General features: G+C 39.7%; 1 protein-coding gene and 1 long non-coding RNA gene across 12 annotated transcripts in view; one reads left to right on the top strand and one right to left on the bottom strand.

The window, feature by feature from the left end:
* Window positions 1–8: 8 nt before the first annotated feature.
* The window catches only part of LOC102415178, a 110,666-nt gene continuing 88,261 nt past the window's right edge, over window positions 9–22,413 (top strand). For 8 of the 11 annotated variants that reach the window (XR_006552377.1, XR_006552376.1, XR_006552378.1 and 5 more), the window contains exons 1-2: window positions 9–205; window positions 16,858–16,974. This is a non-coding gene — a long non-coding RNA (uncharacterized LOC102415178). The remainder of the gene's footprint in view (window positions 206–16,857; window positions 16,975–22,413) is intronic. The other 3 variants (XR_006552387.2, XR_006552384.2, XR_006552375.1) reach the window with 1 other exon arrangement.
* On the bottom strand, window positions 18,723–21,727 carry FABP2 (fatty acid binding protein 2). The gene is made up of 4 exons (XM_006067659.3): window positions 21,661–21,727; window positions 20,333–20,505; window positions 19,227–19,334; window positions 18,723–18,857 (listed from the first exon to the last, which is right to left on the bottom strand). The coding sequence occupies exons 1-4, from the start codon at window positions 21,725–21,727 to the stop codon at window positions 18,807–18,809; spliced, it is 399 nt and encodes a 132-aa protein (XP_006067721.1). The 3' UTR covers window positions 18,723–18,806.

Below are 22,413 nucleotides of genomic sequence, written 5' to 3'. Positions count from 1 at the left end.
GGCGCTCGGCCCGTCCCTCCCAGTGCGCAGGCGCCGTCCGCTGCATTCGTGACTGCGGGCAGGCAGCGCAGCTTCCGTCCGGCAGCGGAAGCAGAGAAGGCCACCCGCCCTGCAGCGACCCGGATGGAAGCTGGTTTTTCAGGTTTCGCTAGGAGAAATAACTCGGTGGCTGGACCAGAAGTTACTCAGGTCCCGTTCCTGACAGGTGATGGATTCCACCTTGGAACAGCCTATGGTCACCTCTCCTTATCCCTGTATTGCTTTTGCGTCCTTATGCCAAGGTTTTAAAAAGGGCCTCCTCTAATGGGGTTTGTACTGTTCTAGCGTGTTCCAGGGCTTCTCTTGTGGCTCAGACGGTAAAGCGTCTGCCTACACTGCGGGAGACCCGGGTTCGAGCCCTGGATCGGGAAGATCCTCTGGAGAAGGAAATGGCAACCCACTCCAGTACTCTTGCATAGAAAATTCCATGGATGGAGGAGCCCGGTAGGCTTCAGTCCATGGGGTCACAAAGAGTCGGACACGACTGAGAGACTTCACTTCACTTAACTTCCTAGCATGTTGCACTTATTTAATTCTTGAAACGGCTATAATGAGGTTGACATCTTAAGTGTGAGCGTGAGTTTCTAATGGGGCCAGTGAGCAAAACTTGAGAATTTTGTATGTATTTCAAAGGAGTGAATTTAAAAATAATACGAGGGTCTGGGAGTGTAATTTCCCCCGTGATATTAGAATGTTACCAGAAAGAAAACGGTTTAGCATTGTAGACAAGGAAAAATTCTCTTCTACGCTCTTTGGTTCTCCTGTTGAACTTAAGAATTAAACTGACATAAGACAGGTTGACAAGAGAAAAGCACAGAAGTTTTTGTTTTCTCTTTCTTTTTATAACGTGAACATGGGAATTTTCAGAGGAGAATCACAACCTGAGGAAGTGACCAGGGCAGAAAGCTTAGAAAGGAAAAAAACAACGAGATTTCTGCTAGGAGAAATGTGGAGAAATGACTAGGAAGATAAGGGTTAGTTTAACAAGGTTTGTTTGTATGGGGATTTCTTGGTCCAATTTTCCATCTCTAGTGATAAAAAAAAAATGTTCTTCCTCCTAGTATAGGGAGGGCATCTTTTAAATGGGAATTTTATCTCTTTCTGGAAGAACAAGGAAGGTCAGAATGCCCTTCTTGCATCAGGTTTTTCTCCATTGCCTTTAACTCAAAATATTCAGTATGCCAGACTGACATACTCTGAACTCCTTCGTTCCCCTGTCTGAAATGTCCCTAGAAGAAAAATCTGAGTCAGTAACTGTGGAGAGAAGAATTGGGTTAGCAACTGCGTGGCAAGAGATCTGCAAAGGGTGAGAAGAACATAGAATGAGAATGAATAAACAGAAAATAACGAACCTAAGCCCATTTCCCCATATTCCATGAAATCAGTCTCCCTTCCCTAGGAGTAGTTCAGTCCAATAGAATGGGTGAGCCTCATTGTTATCTGATGGAGCATGTTTATCTTGTCTTCAAAAAGTGTAGGAAGTAAGTGTTAGTTGCTCAGTCGTGTTCCACTCTTCGCAGTTCCCTGCCAGTCTCCTCTGTCCATAGGGATTCTCCAGGCAAGAATACTGGAGTGAGTTGCCGTTCCCTTCTCCATAGGCAAAAGGTATAGATTAGACACTGTTGGCCCAAGTGATGTACATATAGAAACAGCATTCTTCACCAGTGATGGCACAAGCTCCTCCTACTTGGACTGTCAGTATATCCAGGGCAAGGCAATTTTCGAGTCCAACAGAAACTGTTAACTTTTGATTGAAAGGCTTCCAACATTTGCATAGTAATATTGAAATCCTGTTACTATGGAAAGATTGAGAACTGCCTTTTCCAACTCATAAGTTCCAAAGGCTAGGAAAAGGATCTTAGTACTGAAAAGAACTTAGAATTGTGATAAACAAGCCAGTTTTCTATGAGATCTGGTCTGAGGTGTTTATGTGACACTGCTTTTATGAAAGTAGTGCTTTCATAAAAGGTAGTAGTGCTTTTATCAAAGTAGGGCTTCCCTTGTGGCTCAGCTGGTAAAGAATCCGACTGCAGTGTGGGAGACCTGGGTTCGATCCCTGGGTTGGGAAGATCCCCTGGAGAAGAGAAAGGCTACCCACTCCAGTATTCTAGCCTAGAGAATGCTATGGACTGTATAGTCCGTGGAGTCAAAAAGAGTCAGACACAACTAAGGGACTTTCACTTTCACTTTTACAAACAAAGAAACCAGAGTTTATAATTGGGCTGGAATTTTAAGGTGACAGAGGGTTTCAGAAATTCAAGTCCACATTGTTCTGCCCATCCAGATAGGAACTCTTTATACACCTTATCTCAAAAGACCAGCATTGTTCCTGGATAAGGTCAGAATGGAGCTTGTGACATATTAGTTGGGGTTTAGTGTGTCTTGTCACCTGTCATGTTGACATCTGTACATCTCCATCTTGTATATCCCTGTCAGTCTGTAGGAGCAGGACAGGTTTTGAAATATGTGATATAGGAGGCCTACAATTAGGCCATAGTAGCTGTAAAGCTTGGTTTTATTACTTGGCCAACTTAGTCTGGATTTTTGGTCTGCCGATATGCAGTCTTTAATGGCTAATGATGTAAGCAACTGAGATACCCTAGGTTACATAAGGGTGACTTAGGAGTTAGCCATAACATCTGGTGATTTGGCCAGTGCCCCTGCATGAGTCGGTGCTGAGGCCATTTATGACCTTCAGGAGAGGCTGGAGTATGCATCTTGGAATCGAACCACAAGGTTTGGTTGCAGTATCGCTTAGACCTGGAAAGGTGAAGCTCTATGCCTGATTTCAGTGCAAAAGAAAAATTCCCTTCTAATGTCTTTACCTGAGCAAAGGACAGTCCTTGATCTTCTAGAGAGGTTTTCTATGTCCAGTTATCTCATCGAAAGGAAAAGAGTGACATTGTTTACTTGGTTGTGGATGCTTACCTGTTATGCATCCTTTTTCCTGAGTTGTCGCCAGCTGCTTGGATTGGCAAGAAAAATTAGTTCAGGTTCTTTTGCATAATCTAGATGGAGACATAACCAGTGAACAGATTGATGACTTAATGTCACCAGGCTTTGGAAAACCGATATAAAGAGTTACCTGGTTTGTGCTTGACTTGTTGAGAGGGAAGACAAACTTTGAAGGAGAGCCCATAGTGGAAGGGAAAAATAGATTGAAATTAACGATCTCCTGTCAGCTTTATAATCAGTGGCTAAAGAAAGGGAAGTCTTTGTTAAAAGGAAGATTTCCCCACCCCCCACCCCGGGAGTAGGAAAACCAAATAGGGGGAGAAAGTAAGTAGAAGGAAGTTTCTTTATCTGTGATCTTGAGAAAAGCTGTCAACTTCATGATTTTGTCTGCTTCAGGGACCTGGGAATTGGCCCTGAAAATGCTTAGTTTAAGGTCACCTTAGAGATGGTCTTCCAGTTGTCCTGGGAGTGCTGCCAATTTGGGTCAGACCCGGCAGGGCTCGTGTGAATCCAGGAGGATGGCAGTGCAAATGGTTAGCAGTTTGTAAGGACTGACCCAGCATGATAACAATGCTTACTTTCTTCTAAAAAGCTTAATGTACATGCAGTCTTCTGGCCAAAGGGGATAGCAAGGCTTGCCAGTCAGTGGATGCCACACCCTTTTTTTACCTGTTGATGATCTCCAAGTATGCTGGTTAGTTCCTACAGAGCAAGTCATGGTATCAAATTTCTTACCTAAGTTCCTAGAGTGTTCACTCAATCAGAAATGGAAGATTTAGAGATGCCATTAGGCAGAGGGCAACCAAATGCTATTTCAAAAGGATTAATTCACAGCCTCTATTTGGAGTATGCTGGATTTTTATAAGGGCCAGATGTAGTGCCTCTGGCTATTAAGTCCAGTTTCTTGATAAACTTTCCCTAAAGCCCTTCTGATGTCTACATTTTTGTGTTATGTTTGCCCCAAGGATTGGGGATGGTGCAGGGGTTAGAATTTTAATGAGTATCCCAAAGTTTTTACAAGCTTTGATTTGTAATTTGTTTGTGATGTGTTTCAACTATAAAATGAGTTCCTTAGTCTGACTCAGTCCATAAAGGAAGACCGAAACAAGAAATAATCTAGGTACTAATTTCTTCACCACTGTGTGGGTGTTGGCTTGTCCAGTTGGGTAGCATTTAGTTCATCTATTACCATGTACATGCTAAACCACTGGGAATAGCCTAAAGCTGGAAGAAAAACTATGGAGTCCATTTGATGTCCTGCAAGGGGCAGTGTGGTACAGGAGAGTATTTCTTTACCTGCAATTTGGTGTCAAGGTTGCATGTCACTGACTAGACCCTGCTCACTCCAGGGCTGCTGCTGTTGCTGAGAAGTCCTGGGACTTCTAACATAAGCCAGCAGAAGGTACGAATTCTGCCAGTCTCCCAGGTTTCTGCCTGTAGTATCCAATCAAATGAGGATGGTAAGAGTGTCTCCTTGTCGTTTTCCCTTTCTGAATTTCGATTAGCAAGAGAAAACATTTCTGTGAACCATTTTGGGGATTATAGTGACTCTGGAGTCTTGTATTAGTACTCTTGTTTTCTATTTCTAATGTCTGTAGAAAAAGAAAAGCTTAAAACACAATCTCTCTACACCCCAGCACCTTCAGAGGGTATATTTTTCCCTTTCTGAGGGACAGTACACCATCAAATGCCAGGATCAACTGATTCTCAGTGGGACCCCAGATCCAACAATTAAACTTACAGTAGTGTGGGGGTCCAGCCCCGGTGGATCCAGGGAAATTCGAAGGAGAGACGGCTTCGGCGATCAGGATACGATAGCTTTAATTAAATATTAATTAGAGATATAAAGAGTAATAGAATAAGGATAGCTCAGTAGGAAAATTCAGCAGAGAAAAGAGGCTGAATAACTTGGTTTACGTGGAAAGCTAGTAAAATTCCAAGGCAAGGAATTTACGTCACCTATGTAGGCCGTAGGCGTCCTCCCATTCTCCCGAAGGAGAGGAGAAACTAAGGCCTCCCCGGTCAGATCTTAGTAGCCCAGGCATAGTTAGTAGGCTTCACGAGCCTCCCCGTTCCAGATAATTCAGCCAGAAGGTGAGAGAACAACATGTGGAGACCAGTCTTCCGAGGAACTGATCCCATTTTTTTATTTTTCCAGGGTCTGTTTTTATACACTGAGATACAAAAGTCACGCGGGGTCAGCAGTCCTGACTTTTATTAAAGTCAGGTGCTTCATACAAATGTATACAGAAGTCTTAGGGGTGTTACATCATCTTCTGGCCAGGGGGGCCTGCTGACAATTTATGACCCTCTCATTGTGACAGCGGTCAGTCAACCAGAACACTTATTTCTCCAGGGGTGATTATTCTTAAAACAGATGCCACCTTCCGAAGGTACCAGATAAAGTTATAGGGTGAGGGTGTAGTGGGTTTTAATTAAGGAAAGAATTTACTTAACCTAAGGTCTAACGTGATTAATATCAAAGGTTAATACTTATTTCTTCTATATTTTCATTAATGTGTATAAGGGCAGGGGATGTGGAGACTTAGCAGCGAACATTGGCTCAACAAATGAAAAACCCTTCACCAATACAATTTCTAATCAGCCCACTATACTATACTAATAGTTTTCCAACTTCTCTAAAGAACCTGTTTTTAGAAGGTTTAAAGCATCTTGTGCCTCTCACTGTTGGGAGGCTGTGAGCAATCACATGTGGCCGGACAAGCCTGTCAGGCAGGCTAGAGAACCTTCAGAGGCGTTTGTAGGTTGAAACACTCCGGTCACGCCCAGGAATTATTATTAACTGGAGCTCTAAGTTAACTCCTTCTCCGAAAGAGGTGGTGGGGGACAGCCCCCCATAAAGTCAGAGGTGTAGGTGAGAGCACAAAGCAGTAAAGTAGGCAGACTCTGGTTTTGGGGGTAGATGCTCTAGAATTTCCAGGGGGACTCCTGAGACTCAATCCCGCCTTTGCGTATGTCGAGCCTCCTTCCTCATGACCTTTGCCACGGGCGAAGGTCCTCACGCTGCCTCCCGGAACGGTAGAGAATCAAACATTGGAATTCTTAATTGACACTGCGGAACTTTACTATCCATTCAGAGGGTTTATCTCTGCCTGTCCCCCCTGATTCTATCCAAGCTGTCGAATTCTCTGGGCTCAGGCAATGAGATGTTTTCATGGCCACCTCAGTATCCTTAGGACTTGCATTTCTTGTATTTCTTTTCCATCATTACTACTTTACATACCTATCATAGTTTTCTTTGAGAGTCTCCTTTATCTTCATCGTGGCCTTTTAGCTGCTCCCACTATTAATCTGGCTCCACCCCACTCAGCAAGCCTGGTACCCAGCAAACACCCTTTGCTTCAGCCAGATTGCTTTCATCTTATTCCTCATGGAGACCTTTTTCCTCTTGGCCTTTGGGCTTTGATGCATGTTGCTTTCATTAAATGGAGAAGGCAATGGCCCCGCACTCCAGTACTCTTGCCTGGCAAATCCCATGGACGGAGGAGCCTGGTGGGCTGCACTCCATGGGGTCGCGAAGAGTCAGACACGACTGAGCGACTTCCCTTTCACTTTTCACTTTCATGCATTGGAGAAGGAAATGGCTTTCATTAAATTGAAATGTTGCCCCACCTACCGTAGTCCTCCCCCTCCTTTTTCAGTTCAAACGTCAACTTTAAAAAGCTTTCTCACTACAATTCGTGTCATCTCTCCATTCTCAGTATTTTTAACACACCAGTGACAAAAAGATAACCTTTAACTCATCTCCAACTGCTTTATATGCCATGCTTTCTTCAGTGAAGTATTTGTCCCATGGTTTTTTGACTTTCTTCTGCATCAGTCACCCTCTACATTCTGTAACAGCCACCTGTTGATGAGGCTGTCTGTTGATCATTTTTCAAAATTTCTCTACCTCAGCTCAAAAACCATGGAATTTTTTTTACACATTGGTGCACTGGCTAGCTTTGTAGCACAATTTTATGTAAATTATCTCCCCTATCAGAGTATTAAGTGTTCTTTAGGAGGGAGACTGTACTTTTACCATCTTTGCAGCCTCGATAGTCCTTCAGACAATACCTTGAATGTGGAAGAAATTAAATGTCTATTCAGTTATATTTTGTCTTCTGCAACCACTGATAGAATCTTGGTCAAATGATACCACTGAGATCTACCACTACTGGTTTACTGCTCTCAGTGGGGGTACTTGCTTAGGTTTTTCTCAAGTACCAGTAATGGATCCGTACTAACCCATTCCCTCATTTTGAATTTCATGTCTTTTATTTCCATGAGTACTTCTTAAATTGCTACTTTGTGTCAGGTACTGTCTGAGCAGCCAGAGGAGATACAGATGCAATAGTCATCCAGTTCATTAAAAGTACTGATTGAGGACATCGCGCAGATATGGGATATTCAGACATTCTTGTCCCAGAGCCTTGGGGTTCTGCATCATGCTGGGGTGTTAGGACAGCTAAGCAGGACTGCCTGTGAATAAACTGCTTACCCTCTTCCCCCAATCTACTCGCACATTTGCAGACTTCAACCTTCAGCACTTAGTTTTATTTTATTTTTTGTGTTTATTTTTTTTGGGGGGGTTTCATAAAAGATTTGATTTCAAAATAAAGATGGCATTTTGCTGCATTTTGACGTTTAAAAGCAACTTCAATATGGCCAAGCTTCATTGGTAGGCATAGATGACAAAGATGTTGAAACCCACAGACTTGAAGTCTCATTATGCTAACCTATAGAGTAATCAACCTGTTTTTGTTTTATTGAAAGATACTGAAGGGATGGTTATGCAGATTGAAAGGTTAGTCAATACATGACGTGTCTTCTCTTGTAAAAGTTATATAATAAGCTTCCAAGAGTAAATGTGACAGTATTAACATAGGTGTGAACTAGAATAACAGTGTTAGGCACATAGACGTCAAGATGATAACTGCTATATATAAAAGATTAACCTGAATTATACTTATTTTATAAGTGTGAGAAATGTCAACATGTTAACAGCTGTTAACTCTGGGAGATGGAATGACAGATCATTTTACTCATTGTGGCTTTTCCACAAAGTTGGGAAGAACACATTTTGAAATAAGTTAGGGAACAAACAAGGAATAGTCTAGGTCAGAATGATTACTTAGCTATTTCTACATCTGATCACAGGCACTCGGCACATAAGTGTCAGAAGATTCTAATGATTTATAACAGTGTTTTGCAAACTGTTTCATGGAGCTCCATGTTTACTCAGGGAAGACGGAGGAACCAACATGAAATGGAGGCAATAGATGTAAGGAATGAGGCTTCAGGCCTCTAGTAGGGAAACTCGACTTTTATGTTCATATCTATAAACATGCTCTGTTAGAAAACAGATTTATTTTTTTCCTGTCTGGTGAGAGGTCTGTCAAAAAATCACCTTAGGAGAGCCATGCTGAGTAGAGTAGGTAGCTCCATGCCCCCATCCCTTCACAGAAACAATGAAAAATAAGCAGAAACTATTTGAAGCAAGTTTGTTGAAACTTTGAGAAATCATCAAAGATTTCCAGAAACTAAGCAAATTGAGTCAAAATGTGTGAGAAGACTTGAACATAATTGAAGAAATAGATCTAACATAACTTGAAAATTTCAGTACTCTTCTTTCAGTAATGAGCAAAATATCTGATCTAGACAGAAGATCAGTAAGAAAACAGAGGACTTGGAGATAAAATCAAATACCGTATGATATCACTTATATATAGAATCTGAAAGAAAAAAAAAACAACACAAGGAATATAACAAAGAAACAGGCTCTCAGATGTAGAGAACAAACTAGTGGTCACCAGCAGGGAGAGGAAAGTTGGGAGGGGCAAGTTAGGGGTAGGAGAATAGGAGGTACAAACTGCTATGTATAAAATAAGCTACAAGGATACATTGCAAACACACGGAATATAGACAGTATTTTATAAGTGGAGTATAACCTTTAAAAGGTGTGAGTCACTATGTTGTCCATCTGAAGCTTATATAGTACATCACCTATGCCTCAATTAAAAAAAAAGAAAATAGAGGACTTGAAGGACACTATAAACCAATGAGACATAATAGAGATGTATACAATACTCCACACAAAAGCTGCAGAGTATGCTACATCAGTTGTTAACCCAGGCAGATTAAGATACAGAGTACTGACTTTAGAAACTGGGAAGAATAAAGTTCATAAAGTGTTCAGCATTGCTACCTCATAAAATAATCCTCCATGAATTCTTGCTCAGAATGATTGAAGAAGCTGTTGCTCGTTTTGTAACACTCATTCAGTTGTATTACTCTGCATTTCCCAAACTGGCAGCATCAAGCCCTGATAGAATGTGCTGGTTCTGTGCACACCCCAGAAACTCTAAATGTAACTCCAGGGCCATTTTAGACTGTAATGAGTCCAAGGATCCAAACCCAGGGCTCTTACTTTGCCCGTTATCTTGTAAAGCTTAACTGAAACAACTCATGTCCTCACTTCATTTGGGTCATTGTTCAAACATCACCTACTCAGGTTACTTTCCTGATCAGCCTATTTAAAATTGTACTCATATCCCTGCACCTTTTTAAAGTCATACTTACTCCTCATCCCTCTTTCTGGCCTTGTTTCCTCCTTAGCATTTACGCTGTCTAATGTACTTTATGTTTTACCTTTTTCTCTAATATGTTATCTGTATCCTCCTCCATGGGAACAGGGATTTTTTGTCTGTTTTGTTCACTGTTTTAACACCTAGATCAACACCTGCATCTAATAAGCATTCAATACATATTTGTTGAATAGTATTTTGAAAGAGAATTTACCAAGAAAACCATATTGAGTAAAATTGAGTCTAGACTCTAGAATGTATTGACTCTCGAACCAGAGTGCTTGGGTTCAAATTCTGGTTCAGCCACGTACTAGTTGTTGACCTTTGGCTAACTTATATAATTTTTCTTTGCCTCATCTACCTAATGTGTAAAATGAAAATAGTTTTACTAGTTCTTATAGTGTAGAGGAGTTGTTGTGAGGATTAATATGAGTCGATAAAAAAAATTTTTTTTCTGTTTTGTATTGGGGGATTTCTGCTTTATTGACTATGCCAAAGCCTTTGACTGTGTGGATCACAATAAACTGTGGAAAATTCTTCAAGAGATGGGAATACCAGACCACCTGACCTGCCTCTTGAGAAATCTGTATGCAGGTCAGGAAGCAACAGTTAGAACTGGACATGGAACAACAGACTGGTTCCAAATAGGAAAAGGAGTACGTCAAGGCTGTATATTGTCACCCTGCTTATTTAACTTATATGCAGAGTACATCATGAGAAATGCTGGACTGGAAGAAACACAAGCTGGAATCAAGATTGCCGGGAGAAATATCAATAACCTCAGATATGCCGATGACACCACCCTTATGGCAGAAAGTGAAGAGGAGCTAAAAATCCTCTTGATGAAAGTGAAAGAGGAGAGTGAAAAAGTTGGCTTAAAGCTCAACATTCAGAAAACGAAGATCATGGCATCTGGTCCCATCACTTCATGGGAAATAGATGGGGAAACAGTGGAAACAGTGTCAGACTTTATTTTTCTGGGCTCCAAAATCACTACAGATGGTGACTGCAGCCATGAAATTAAAAGACGCTTACTCCTTGGAAGGAAAGTTAAGACCAACCTAGATAGCATATTGAAAAGCAGAGACATTACTTTGCCAACAAAGGTCTGTCTAGTCAAGGCTATGGTTTTTCCAGTGGTCATGTATGGATGTGAGAGTTGGACTGTGAAGAAGGCTGAGCGCCGAAGAATTGATGCTTTTGAACTGTGGTGTTGGAGAAGACTCTTGAGAGTCCCTTGGACTGCAAGGAGATCCAACCAGTCCATTCTGAAGGAGATCAGCCCTGGGATTTCTTCGGAAGGAATGATGCTAAAGCTGAAACTCCAGTACTTTGGCCACCTCATGCAAAGAGTTGACTCATTGGAAAAGACTCTGATGCTGGGAGGGATTGGGGGCAAGAGGAGAAGGGGACGACAGAGGATGAGATGGCTGGATGGCATCACTGGCTCGATGGATGTGAATCTGAATGAACTCCGGGAGTTGGTGATGGACAGGGAGGCCTGGCGTGCTGCGATTCATGGGGTCGCAAAGAGTCGGACACGACTGAGCGACTGAACTGAACTGAACTGAACTGATACAGCCGATTAACAAACAACACTGTGATTGTTTCAGGTGAACAGTGAAGGGACTCAGCCATACATACACATGTATGTATGGACATACACACATGGACATGTGTCCATTCTCCCCCAAACTCCTCTCCTGTCCAGGCTGCTGCATAACACTGAGCAGAGTTCCCTGTGCTGTACAGTAGGACCTTATTGGTTATCCATTTTAAGCATGGCAGTGTGTACATGTCAGTCCCAGCCAAACTCCCTAACTATCCCTGCATCCTGCCCCTCCTCCGTATCCCCGGGCAGCCATGAGCTCGCTAAGTCTGTGACTCTTTCTCTTTTGTAAGTAAGTTCATTTGTATCATTTCTCTTTAGATTCCACATATAAAGGATGTCACAGGATATCTCGCCTTCTCTGTCTGACTTTACTCAGCAGGACACAGAATGAGTTGATTCTGTGAACCGTCTTGAACAATGTCCGGCACGTTGTAGACACTGTTACCTTGTAGTTGTAGTAAGAGTTGCATTGAAGGACATTGGAATGAGTGCTGTGTTTTATTGAGAAAGCGTTCACTTACTTAAATTTACAATTTTCTCTTTGAATTTAGAGCCAATTTGTATTTTGAAAATTTTGTAGACCTTGGGGAAGTAGCCTTTATATGTACAGTTAGAGGTGAAAATAAGGATGAAAAGTGTCAAATGTAAATGAGACCTCGTTAGAGTGCAGGAAAGTGTGTATAATCAGAGAACTTAGCAAAAATAGACCAATGGAAAATATAATTCAAGGCATCATATGTTTCTGTGAGAGCCTACACTACTTCTTTGTAATGCTTATCACTGTTGTTTTTACTTGTTTAATGTCAGTCTTCAACCTGTAGATGGTACATTTCTGAGCTGAATTCACATCTCCTTGGGAACCAAATAGATCTGTCTTGTTTATATCTGAAACTCATATGTGTCACATGATAGGTGCTTACTTCATATTTAAGAAATATGTTCTCTTGGCCAGCCATGATCCGAGGAGGCTATAGTAAACAAGTTATAGTTTTATTCACCATAAGCAAGAATTCATTATTTCCATCTCTAAGAACCTATTACTTCACCTTTTCTTCTGTCTAGGTTCTGTTTACAAGAACTCACTGTGATTCCTTTTGCCTCATGTCCTCTGTTTTCTGTCTCTCCTTTATGCCTTTCTACTTTGGCCCATTGTCTGCGAGGAGGAAATTTTCCTCTACCCATTTTGGTTCTGGCTGTACTGAGAACTAAATTGACATGGGATAGGTTAGTAAGAGAAAGTCAAACAGAAATTAAATAACTTGCATACATAGAAGAGGGCTTCCCTGGTGGCTCAGATGGTAAAGAATCTGCCTGCGATGCAGGAGGCCCAGGTTCGATCCCTGGGTCAGAAAGATCCCCTGGAGAAGGGAATGGCTACCCAGTCCAGTATTCTTGCCTGGAGAATTCCATGGACTGAGGAGCTTGGTGGGCTACAGTCCATGGGGTCACAAAGAGTCAGACACGACTGAGTGACTGACACTTTCACTTTTTCATACCTAGGAAAATGGAGTAACTTGCCAAAATGGCCAAAACCTTCACCTTAAGTACCACCTTCAGCGAGAGATGAAAGAGGATGTTGGAACTTAAAAGGGAAGTGAGGCAGTTCTCATGAAGATGAAAAAGCAGATGTTTGATAAACAAATGTTTGCTGGCCACGCAGAGAAAATGAGACATAGGGTGGCCTCTGATCTCTAGGCCCCACGGAATTTCCCCCATCACACCTAGCCCATATTCTTTGCAGATATTCCTGGTGATACTTCTATTTTGGGAATAAGCCCTTTATTTAAATATTTTCGGCAGCCAAGAGGAAAGTAGAAAGACTTTCTAAGTCTCTTGTTTCTTAGAGATTATCAACCTAAATTAATCATTATGCCAAAGAGATATATTTTGGGGGTGGCAAACTTCATTCCCCTCTACCATCCATTGTTACTAGCTGGTGCCTTTCTTGTGTATTTAAGTCAGATTCCCAAGAATGAGACCCTAACTAGTTTAACTAGTTAGAATTACTGGTCTTAGACAAAGTTCTCATAGACTGTTCTCAAGTATATAGATTGACTGCTCTTGGAGCAAGTGGTCTAATCTGTTATGATCTAGGTAGGGTCGATCTAGTTCAGATTAAGCTTATCTGTGTACAGGAACAGCTAAGGCTGTTTGCTTCAGTAGAGATTCTGTGTGTAAGGACTCAGAATAGTGGATGGGAAAGGCTGGCTTGCTAAGGCTGAGACTGTTCAGCATGTTCCATTTATTCACTCCTTTGCAGTTATTAATGTTTACTGTGTGTTAAAGGGATATAGTGGAGGTAGGGATATAGATATAAGACTCTATCTTCACCCTAATGGAGCTCACAGACTAGAGGAGACAGACAAGCAAACTGAATACAGAAAAATGGTGTGATATTAATGAGCATGTCATGCTATGGGAACAGGATGAATACTTAGTGGCGACTGGAAGTGTGAAATAAGCCCCATCCTCACTCAGGTTTTTCTGCCCTAAGGATGTGTTAAAAAGAAGAAGTTCAATGTCACATTTATAGCCTCTTTATAGCCTTGTTATCTTGAGGTCTTGTTTAAAAAAATTATCCAAAACAAAGCAAGAAATGGCATTAAGTAAAGACTCCTCTCCCTAAAGGACTCTCTTGTTTTTGAGTGGAGAGAGAGTATTGTTGTCTGGCGCTCAGATATTTTCTCCAGTCAGTGCAGTGAGTATATCTGAATTGTTTGAAAAGAACCAGTCACGCCACCTGTAATCTGAGGGATGTGGTCTTAACACTGGGTGGAGGTCCTGGGAGAACTTCCTCACCCTTCTTTAGATGTTTGCAGTCTTCTCCCTGCACAGGGGTCCTAAGCAATAATCACTGAACGAGTATGTGAGCTCCCTCTTTTCTTCCTGGAAATCTAGCCGGGAGGACCTCGGTAACCCTTTCATCTGGTGGAGTTCTCAGTGGGGATGCTTATGGATGAGAGACGCCCCCTGGGACGCTGACTGTTGATGTGCTCCAGGCTCCTCACTTTCTTCATCTTCTATGGCTGCGTTGCTTACTCTTCTTTTCCGGTTAATTGTTCAGTAATGCCTGTTCCAGCCAGTAGCTTGAACGTGGGTCATTGGGCCTGAATATCACCCTGCATGTTAGCACAGACTGAATGAAAGCGTAACCCTACCCCTAAATGACCATCCAGTTTTGAAGATGATGATATTCTGGGTATTCTGATTCAGACCCAGGATTAACCTGAGCATTGGAATCAGTTTGATGACATTGTTAATGACCAGTGGTGTTCATCATGGAATACTTGCTACTAGTCCTTTTTAAAAATTTTTTAAATCATTTCTTGTTGAACAGATGAAAGCAGCCTTAGGGAATTGTTCAGGAAAACAGAAAAGGGGTCTTCATATTACTTCTGATTATTTTGGGAGTTGAAACTGAGGAAAGCATTTAATAATTATTACAAACTACACAGTATAGTATGTCAGAAATTTCTGGAACACCCTGTAGGTGCTGAGATGCAAAGACCTCACATTGGAAGTCTTTGAAAGAATTCACGTCATTGGCCACTAGATGGCAGTCTTGTGCTGCAGTTTAGAGGAAGCAAGGCGCAGAAGGTAAAGAAACATTTCAGAGTACAGTTTATTACACATGGATTTTTTTCCAATAAATACATACTATATATGATCGGTTGGTTAAGTTCGTGGAGCAGTACATATGCAGGGTGGACTGTAAAGTAATACTTGGATCTTCACCTAGGAGGTGGGTGGCACCTCTAACCCCTACTGTTGTTGACGGGTCAGCTGTACTTGGAAAAGTTCATCCATCATCACCCTCCCCTCTTGATCCCATCAAAACCCCCTCCCACTTCTGTTCTGCCCCAGACAACTATCTCACCCACCAGGGGTCTTGCTGCCAGTCTCTAATTAATGATAGAAAAATATCTTACTTATTCATACTCATCTCCTAGGAACAGGACTGAGCACGTAATTTGCAGGTCTCACTATAAAATGAAAATGCAGATCTCGTTGTTCAAACTTTATTGAGAATTTTGAGACTCTCGCAGCAGAGCATTCAATGAAGCCCATTCCTGGGCCTGCACAGGTCACACAGCCATGAAGCCAGCCAGGCTTAAGAATTTGGAAGACGTCTTCCTCTCACCACCCCACCCTCTGTCCTTGCAACACGTCCCTGTGCTGCATACCAGGGGGGCTATTTAGGGCAGAGTCCCTGACTGTTTTTCGGAGACAGGATCTCAGGACTGTATCTTAGCAATCGAGGTCTAGTTAGCTCATTTTAAAGATGATTGAACTAAATTCCAAAGCGATGAAATGACTGGCCTCAAGTCCCCATCTAGTTGTCACAGCTTGAACCAGAACTAAGAGTTCTCATCTACCAGCTAGGGTCCATCTACCACACAGGCCTCGTGATGGCTATGTTAAGAAGAGAATTCTCTTGTCTTCTCCAGCCAGACTTTGCTCTGTTTTCACTGCAAGAGAAGGGCACAGGGGCGTATTACTTGGTAACATTTATTGTGTACGAGCTATGTGCTGAGCACTCTGCTAGACGTTTTGTATATAATACCTCAGTTGATAGAACATCAGAAAATCATTGCTACTTTTCCCTGTTTTTCAAGTAAGAAAAATTAAGGCTGAGAACTTGAATTTTAGTCAGTAATGGGAAAGATAAGAGTTTGGGTAAGTCTATGTGATTCTAAAACCCGTTCCCTTTTTGCCACATCATTCCTGAGTTCTAGGAAGGCTGAGTCAGCCTCTATTTCCTGAACATTGGTCACGTTTTTTATAATCTCTAGATGACCTTAGAGAGGTCATTTTACAAGGTAATCTGTGTTATTCAAATTTACAGGCCTGCTCCTGCCTTAAGGCCTTTGTTCTAGGGTATTTCCTCCACTTGAAACATTCTTCCCCCAGATAGTCCAAGAAAAGGAACACATATCAGATAGGTAATAAGGGGATCTGATCACCTAGAGTCTTATAGGCCATTTTAGGACATTGGCTTTTTCTGTAAAAGAAATGGGAGACATTGCAGTATATTGTGCAGAGGAGTGACCTCATCTGATTTTGATTTTTAAAGGATCATTCTGAGTGCTATGTTGAAAAAGGCTTTTTAGGGATTATTATAGTAATCAGAGGAAAGATTAGTGGTGACCAAGATGATAGCAATGGAAGTGATGGGAAGTGGTTGGCTTCTGGATTTATATATGTATGTGTTAAAATTTTTAATGTTTTATTATGGAAAATGTCAAATACATACAGAAGTAGGGAGATAAGTTTAATGTTCCTACTAGGTACCCAGTGGACCTGTGAGGTGTCAGCATGTCAGATAGGTAGGTAATAAGGGGATTGTTTTAAACAGCTGCAACAATTGTCAACTGTGACCAACCTCATTTCTTCTGTACTACTCTCCACTACCTCCCTATCCTAGATTGGGAAGGAAGCAGTTTGAAGGGAACCCCAAATGCCATATTCCATGTGTAAATCTTCAGCTTTTCCCACCCAGCTGCTCCTGTGACAACTGCTCCGGGTATTCTGCAGTTTACCCCGCGGGTCTTGCTTGCTCACAGCTTCTCGTACTCATGGTTTTTACTTACTGTCTGCCCTCTTTGTCCTCTTGAAACCTTTTTCCTTCTACCAATTATTGTGTATCTCTGAAATTCATTCTAGGTTCTGTTTGCTGTTGTTCGTTCTGCACAGAGTTCATAAACTGGCCAGACTGTGTTAGAGAGGCTGCTGTTGGGTCAGACGCCCTCTCTTGGTCCTTTCAGTTGGCACGATATCAAGGTCAGTTTCCCAGAGAGGTTATAACAATGGCAGTCACTTAGCAAACAATACGCTGCTCTCTAGTACTAATAAATAGTGGAGATTTAGTGCTAAGAAAGGATGTAAATTATTCAAAGAAAAGTGAGCCTGCAATAAGGCTAGAAATAGATAAGTGCCTAACCACTTAATTGCCATTATTTTACAGTCTGATCTGACTCCTTTGGAGTGCTATTCTTGGGTGCCACGAAGGAATTAAGGGTTTTCGGTTGTTTTTTTTTTTTAAGATATATTTCTTTGTATTAGGCTGAGTAATAGCATAGATGATAATGTACTAAGAGTCAAGACCTACATTTAATTCCTGTGTTCCTTATGGACTCTCTGCAACATTAGACAAGCAAATAAACCTCTCCATACTATAGATTTTCCACTGTCAGATGAAATTAACACCTGCCCTTTTCCTACTTCACATATGTAGACAAGATCCGAGAGGTAGAAGCACTTTGAACCTTCATTTCTAGAAAGTGTGTGAAAAATCTAAGTAGTTACTGTTTTCAATGTGAAGATTTTCATACAGTTATAAAATGAACAGTGGATTTAAGTTCTTGTTTTTGTAAAAGATTATATTCTTCAATCTGTTCGTCTTCAACATGTACACAAACATTTTTCTTTCTACATTGTAATGTATCTGCCATGTCTATATACAACTTAGAACCGTACCTGGAACTTTGTAAGAACTATATAAATGTTAGCTATTACCTTCATCAATGTGAAAAATAGTCAAAACAAAAATCCATAGAGCCAAATGCTTAAAAAATTTACCACCTCTGCGCCCTGTATACACACCGACCTAAAATGCAATTGGTTGAAATACATAAAGTAGTATATTATGTGAGTATATGAGTGAAGGAAAACTTTGGGGGCCCTGAAAACCTGTAAGTGTATGTGTTTATGAATAAAAGGGGAGGGGTGACACTTGAAGATGACACTTTTGGTGCCTGATAGCCCACTTGTTCTCAAAGACTGGTTAGTGTACCTGCTGCATCAGAATCACTTGGGAGTTCTCTAAAATCCCTGGTTCTGTTTTCAGAGATTCTGATCTAACAGGATAATGGTAGGGATTAAGCATGCAAACACTTCTTAAGTTTCTTAGATGATCCTGCTGCTTACCCAGGTCTGGGAATCACTGGCAATGTAGAAAAATAAAATGCACTTTGCCTTAGCACATCATTTGTTTCCTGTCGTTTTGTTCAGAGTGGTATGTATGTATGAAGAAATACACAAATCCACAGCCAGAGAAGAAGATGGAGGATCTCTATTAAAATCAAAATAGTGATTATCTCTGGCTTATGGGTTTATGGAAATATTTATTTTGCATTTGTTTTTCTTAGTTCTAAACTTTCTGGTTAAATATGTATTATTTTTATAATAAATGTTGCTAAGGGAAATATTTACAACCAGCACAAGATTATAAAGACCCCCATGCAATATATGTCTTTAATTTACCAAATGTGGGGAAAAACCCAAAACAGTCTATTAATGAATATGTCTTTTTTTTTTTAAGAAAGACTACTTTTAAAGCAATGTGGGAACAATATTTATTCATATGTTTTTTAAAATGTCACATTCTTTTAGAACACCAGTAAATACATCTTAGAAAATGTAAGACAAGTTAAATCCTAATTAGCTTTTACATGTTTTTCTTTGGTGAGACTGGAAATATAAGCCATTGACCAATGCTTATAAAAGATCTAATCAATCAGCAACTTAAACCAGATGAGGAGAGGAAAGCATTTCTGGTTCCATATAGATTTTCCATCTAATCTGTGTTCTGGGAAATGCTCCAGGAACAGTGCTCATTCCTTTTTGAAAATCCTCTTGGCTTCCACACCTTCATAAGTGTAAGTCTGAAAGGTGTTCATAAACATAGAAGAATTTGACATTAAGATTAGAGGCTCAATTAAGAAAAATATTAGTAGTATTTAGCTTCAAAATGTATTTTTTTTCTTGTACTTGATAGTCACATTTTATACAGATAGAGGAGACATTCATTTAAAAATATGTTTTGGTTTGTAGTCACATTTTCAGTTAAAATAGGCTCAATGTGTTGATGTATGTAAGTTCTCTTCAAATAGGCATCAGAAAATACCTATATTTTAAAACTCAGAAAGATTTATGAGAAAAGTAATAGTCTGTTTATTGATGATTTTACTCAGCAACCCCCCAGATAAAAATCACTGCTATGTAATTATTTTTGTCTTTGGAAAATAACTCACCTGGACCATCTCGCCACCTATAATTTCTCGGACAGTATTTAGTTCATTTCCATTGTCCAACCGTTTAAATTTTCCGACAAGTTTATCTCCCTCCAGGGCCCACGCCCCCTGTATAAGATTTCAAAATAATAATAAAAAAACCATTTTTAAGGGTCTTACACGTGTCAGGCACTGTTCAGAGGCCTACAGATCTACTTCTTCAAACTTCACTGTAACCCTATGAAGTAGATATGTTTATCTCCGTTGCACAGATGAAAAAACTGAAATACAGTAATTAAAGTCACAAAGCCAAGCTTGCACCTAGATTACCGGGGCTCTAGAGTACATGCTGGTAACCATCTGGCTCTGTAGTTTCATGCCGAATTGTAAGGCAGATAATCGGGACTTCTCTTTACTAAGTCTTTCACATTAAAAAGAGTGTTCTAAGTTTAATCATGGTTCATATTAGTTTAACAGAGAAGTTAACAAGCTTGTACTTGTTTTAACTTATGTAATTGTGGTAACAGATGAAACAGCCATAATTGATAAAATAGTTGACAGCTTAATTGTCATTGCAAACATGTTTAATTTAACCTGAAAAGTTCTAAGTGGAAACATTTTTTTAAAAATCAGTTGAAAAATGTGACCCCGTTTTATATCTTAAAATTTTAGATCTTAAATAGTAAAATGAATTCCCAGTGACCTACATTGTAACATTGGACCTTTCTATTTGGTCACACATTCATTCACTAATTTATTCACTTATTTTATCATTTCAATTACACGTCTATTTTAGTTAAGTTAGATAGCTCTAGAAGCTTTTATTGCTGTCAGATATGTTGAAAACACTGACATTTTCTTTATGAATAGGTGTATACTCAGTCATTCAAAGGATATTTTTCTAATTGTTGTTTAATCCAGGTTCTTTAATAGATAACATATGAAAATCAAAACATTTTTAAATACTCTGCTAACTTGTATGATGTTTAATATGGATAAACTCCACTGACTGCTTCAGTAAATGAAGGAGACCTACATTCATTAACCGATCCAGTGGAAGAAAACAGAGATTATTTTTGCAGTATGTAGAAAAATCAGGAATGCTTTGCTTATAAAAAATTTCTTACACTGAGTTCAGTTCCATCTGCGAGGCTGTAATTAAAAGTGACACCAAGCTCAAAAATAATTTCAATGCTTCGAAAAGTGCTTGATTCTTTGACTGTGAATTTATTTCCTTCTTGTGTAATTATCAGTTTCAAATTATCATGAGCTGCAAGCTTCCTTTTCACCACATTAATACCTGCAAAGACAAAGAGAATGGAGGAAATAAAGTCAAAATGCCATGGAAAGTGCTACTTTTCCAAGTTCTGTTTTAACTAGTTAATTAACCAGTTAATATTTTGTGGGTGAAGAGGAATACCTGATCATATTGCCTTTGCTCAAGAGCATTCAGATTGCTTCTGTAGAAAAAGTTCAAGCTCAATCATATTAAACTATTTTTCTAAAACTGAAAAAAATTAAATGAAGCATAGAATTGTAGAATCTTTGAGTAATTTTTAAAAAAATTATAAATATTTTTGTTTCAATGTTAAGTAAGTCAAATTCCAGGGATATCAAATGAAGGATTAAGAAAGTACATTTATATATTTATAAGGATATATACTACTTTAATTCCACATGTATGGTACACTTTCTTTTTTAATGTCCCTTTGTTTTCCATGGCTTTAAAATTTTGAATTTCATAATTCTCTTTGCTTTTTGTGGTGTTTCTATCATAGAAATGAGAAAATTAGCAAATATTACGGTCAAATTCATTATTATAAGAATCTACAAATTCCATAAATGTGAACTTGGAATTCCTAAACTACAGGATATAATTGATGCAGATTTTTATTTTTAGGGAATGACAAATCTTTTTGCCCAAAGTGTTCAGTGTATGGGCTGCCAGAGTAGTGGTGTAGATATTAAAATCTGTTAAATTAAAACTTTTGTAGAAACTACATGCTGTCATGAGATCATTCCAAAAGCTCTGCAAGTCAGAGGAAGAGAATTAAGTCTCATTTGTTTTCATTGCTCTATTATATGGCCTTTGCTTTTCCATCCCCTAGAATTTAATATTTTAAAGTATGAAAGTTATCACTATGCTCTGCCATATTTTACTTTCTAAACAAACAAAAAACTATTCAATTTTCAGTCACCAGTTAACATAAATGAAACATATCTGGATGTTTTTGTGTTTTAGAGAATAGTGCCCAAGAATCTTTTCTTCCACTGGTGAGAGTGTATTCTTTCTAATGTAAGAAGTGAGAATGTGGTTTTCCCTACTCTGAACCAGCACCGATTCTTGATCCTCACCAGCACAACAGGTGCCATTGCCTAAGACTTGAGGTTTAGAAGGAGTTAAAGATGTCTGTGAAAAACAGAAGAACAAGCTGTTAAAGTATTAAGCACTTACCCATTTTTTCCATGAACTTTTCATAGTTCTCATTTCTGTCTACCTTCCAAGTACCATCAAACGCCATGGTCTCTGGTTAATTCAGCCTCTGAGCAATCAGAGATTCAGGTCCATCCTTAGGAGAGAATTTATTATATTTCTTATCTTAGAACCAGCTTCATATTGTGATGTGGAAGTTTAAAGTTCAAGAGGCCACTTGACTTCATTAATGCCAAACCTTCTAGTTTCTATAAATTTCTTAGCTCCCCTTCTGAAATTCAACTGCAATAAACATGATAAGCATATGTATTCTATCTTAAACTATGACTTGCAGGTACATTTATTTCAAGAGTTAGAATGCATACTGTATGAAGATAGTTTTTTTGTTTGCAAGTTCAAAGTGCACACTTTGTTGGATGTAGCATAATTTAGAGCATATATCAAATGGGTTTTGGAAAATGAGACTATTAATGACCTATCCCATTTTTATAATAGCAATTACCTTGTAAGTAATGTAAGACTTCATGATCAAATACAGCTGCAAGTTGATGTTAATAGGATATGGAGACTGGAAGTTTATTTATTTTTCTAATATGTCCTTTTGCATTGTGTTTTTGGGTTTCCAGGACTTTGGGTAAATATCGTGGCACCTGGTACAGGGCATGACACACAGTAGGGACCCATTACATTTTTGTTTTGGTCTTAAATGCTGGTAGGCCACTGAGAAAAATTTCAAGAGGTAGAAACATGGATGGATGTCATGAAAACTCCCAT

The sequence above is a fragment of the Bubalus bubalis genome, chromosome 7 (assembly GCF_019923935.1).
Source record: "Bubalus bubalis isolate 160015118507 breed Murrah chromosome 7, NDDB_SH_1, whole genome shotgun sequence".
NCBI classification, from domain to species: Eukaryota; Metazoa; Chordata; class Mammalia; order Artiodactyla; family Bovidae; genus Bubalus; species Bubalus bubalis.
The sequence above is the reverse complement of the archived record's forward strand: the minus strand, read 5'-3'. Positions and strand labels throughout refer to the sequence as shown.

Excerpts from the sequence above, each read along its gene's own strand:
- FABP2 (XM_006067659.3), bottom strand. The coding sequence starts at position 21,727 with ATGGCGTTTGATGGTACTTGGAAGGTAGACAGAAATGAGAACTATGAA. Across the intron at positions 19,335-20,332 it reads CAGATGGAACTGAACTCAGT|GGGGCGTGGGCCCTGGAGGG; the intron begins GTAAGAAATTTT and ends AATCTTATACAG. Across the intron at positions 18,858-19,226 it reads TAGGTGGCGAGATGGTCCAG|ACTTACACTTATGAAGGTGT; the intron begins GTGAGTTATTTT and ends AACACCTTTCAG.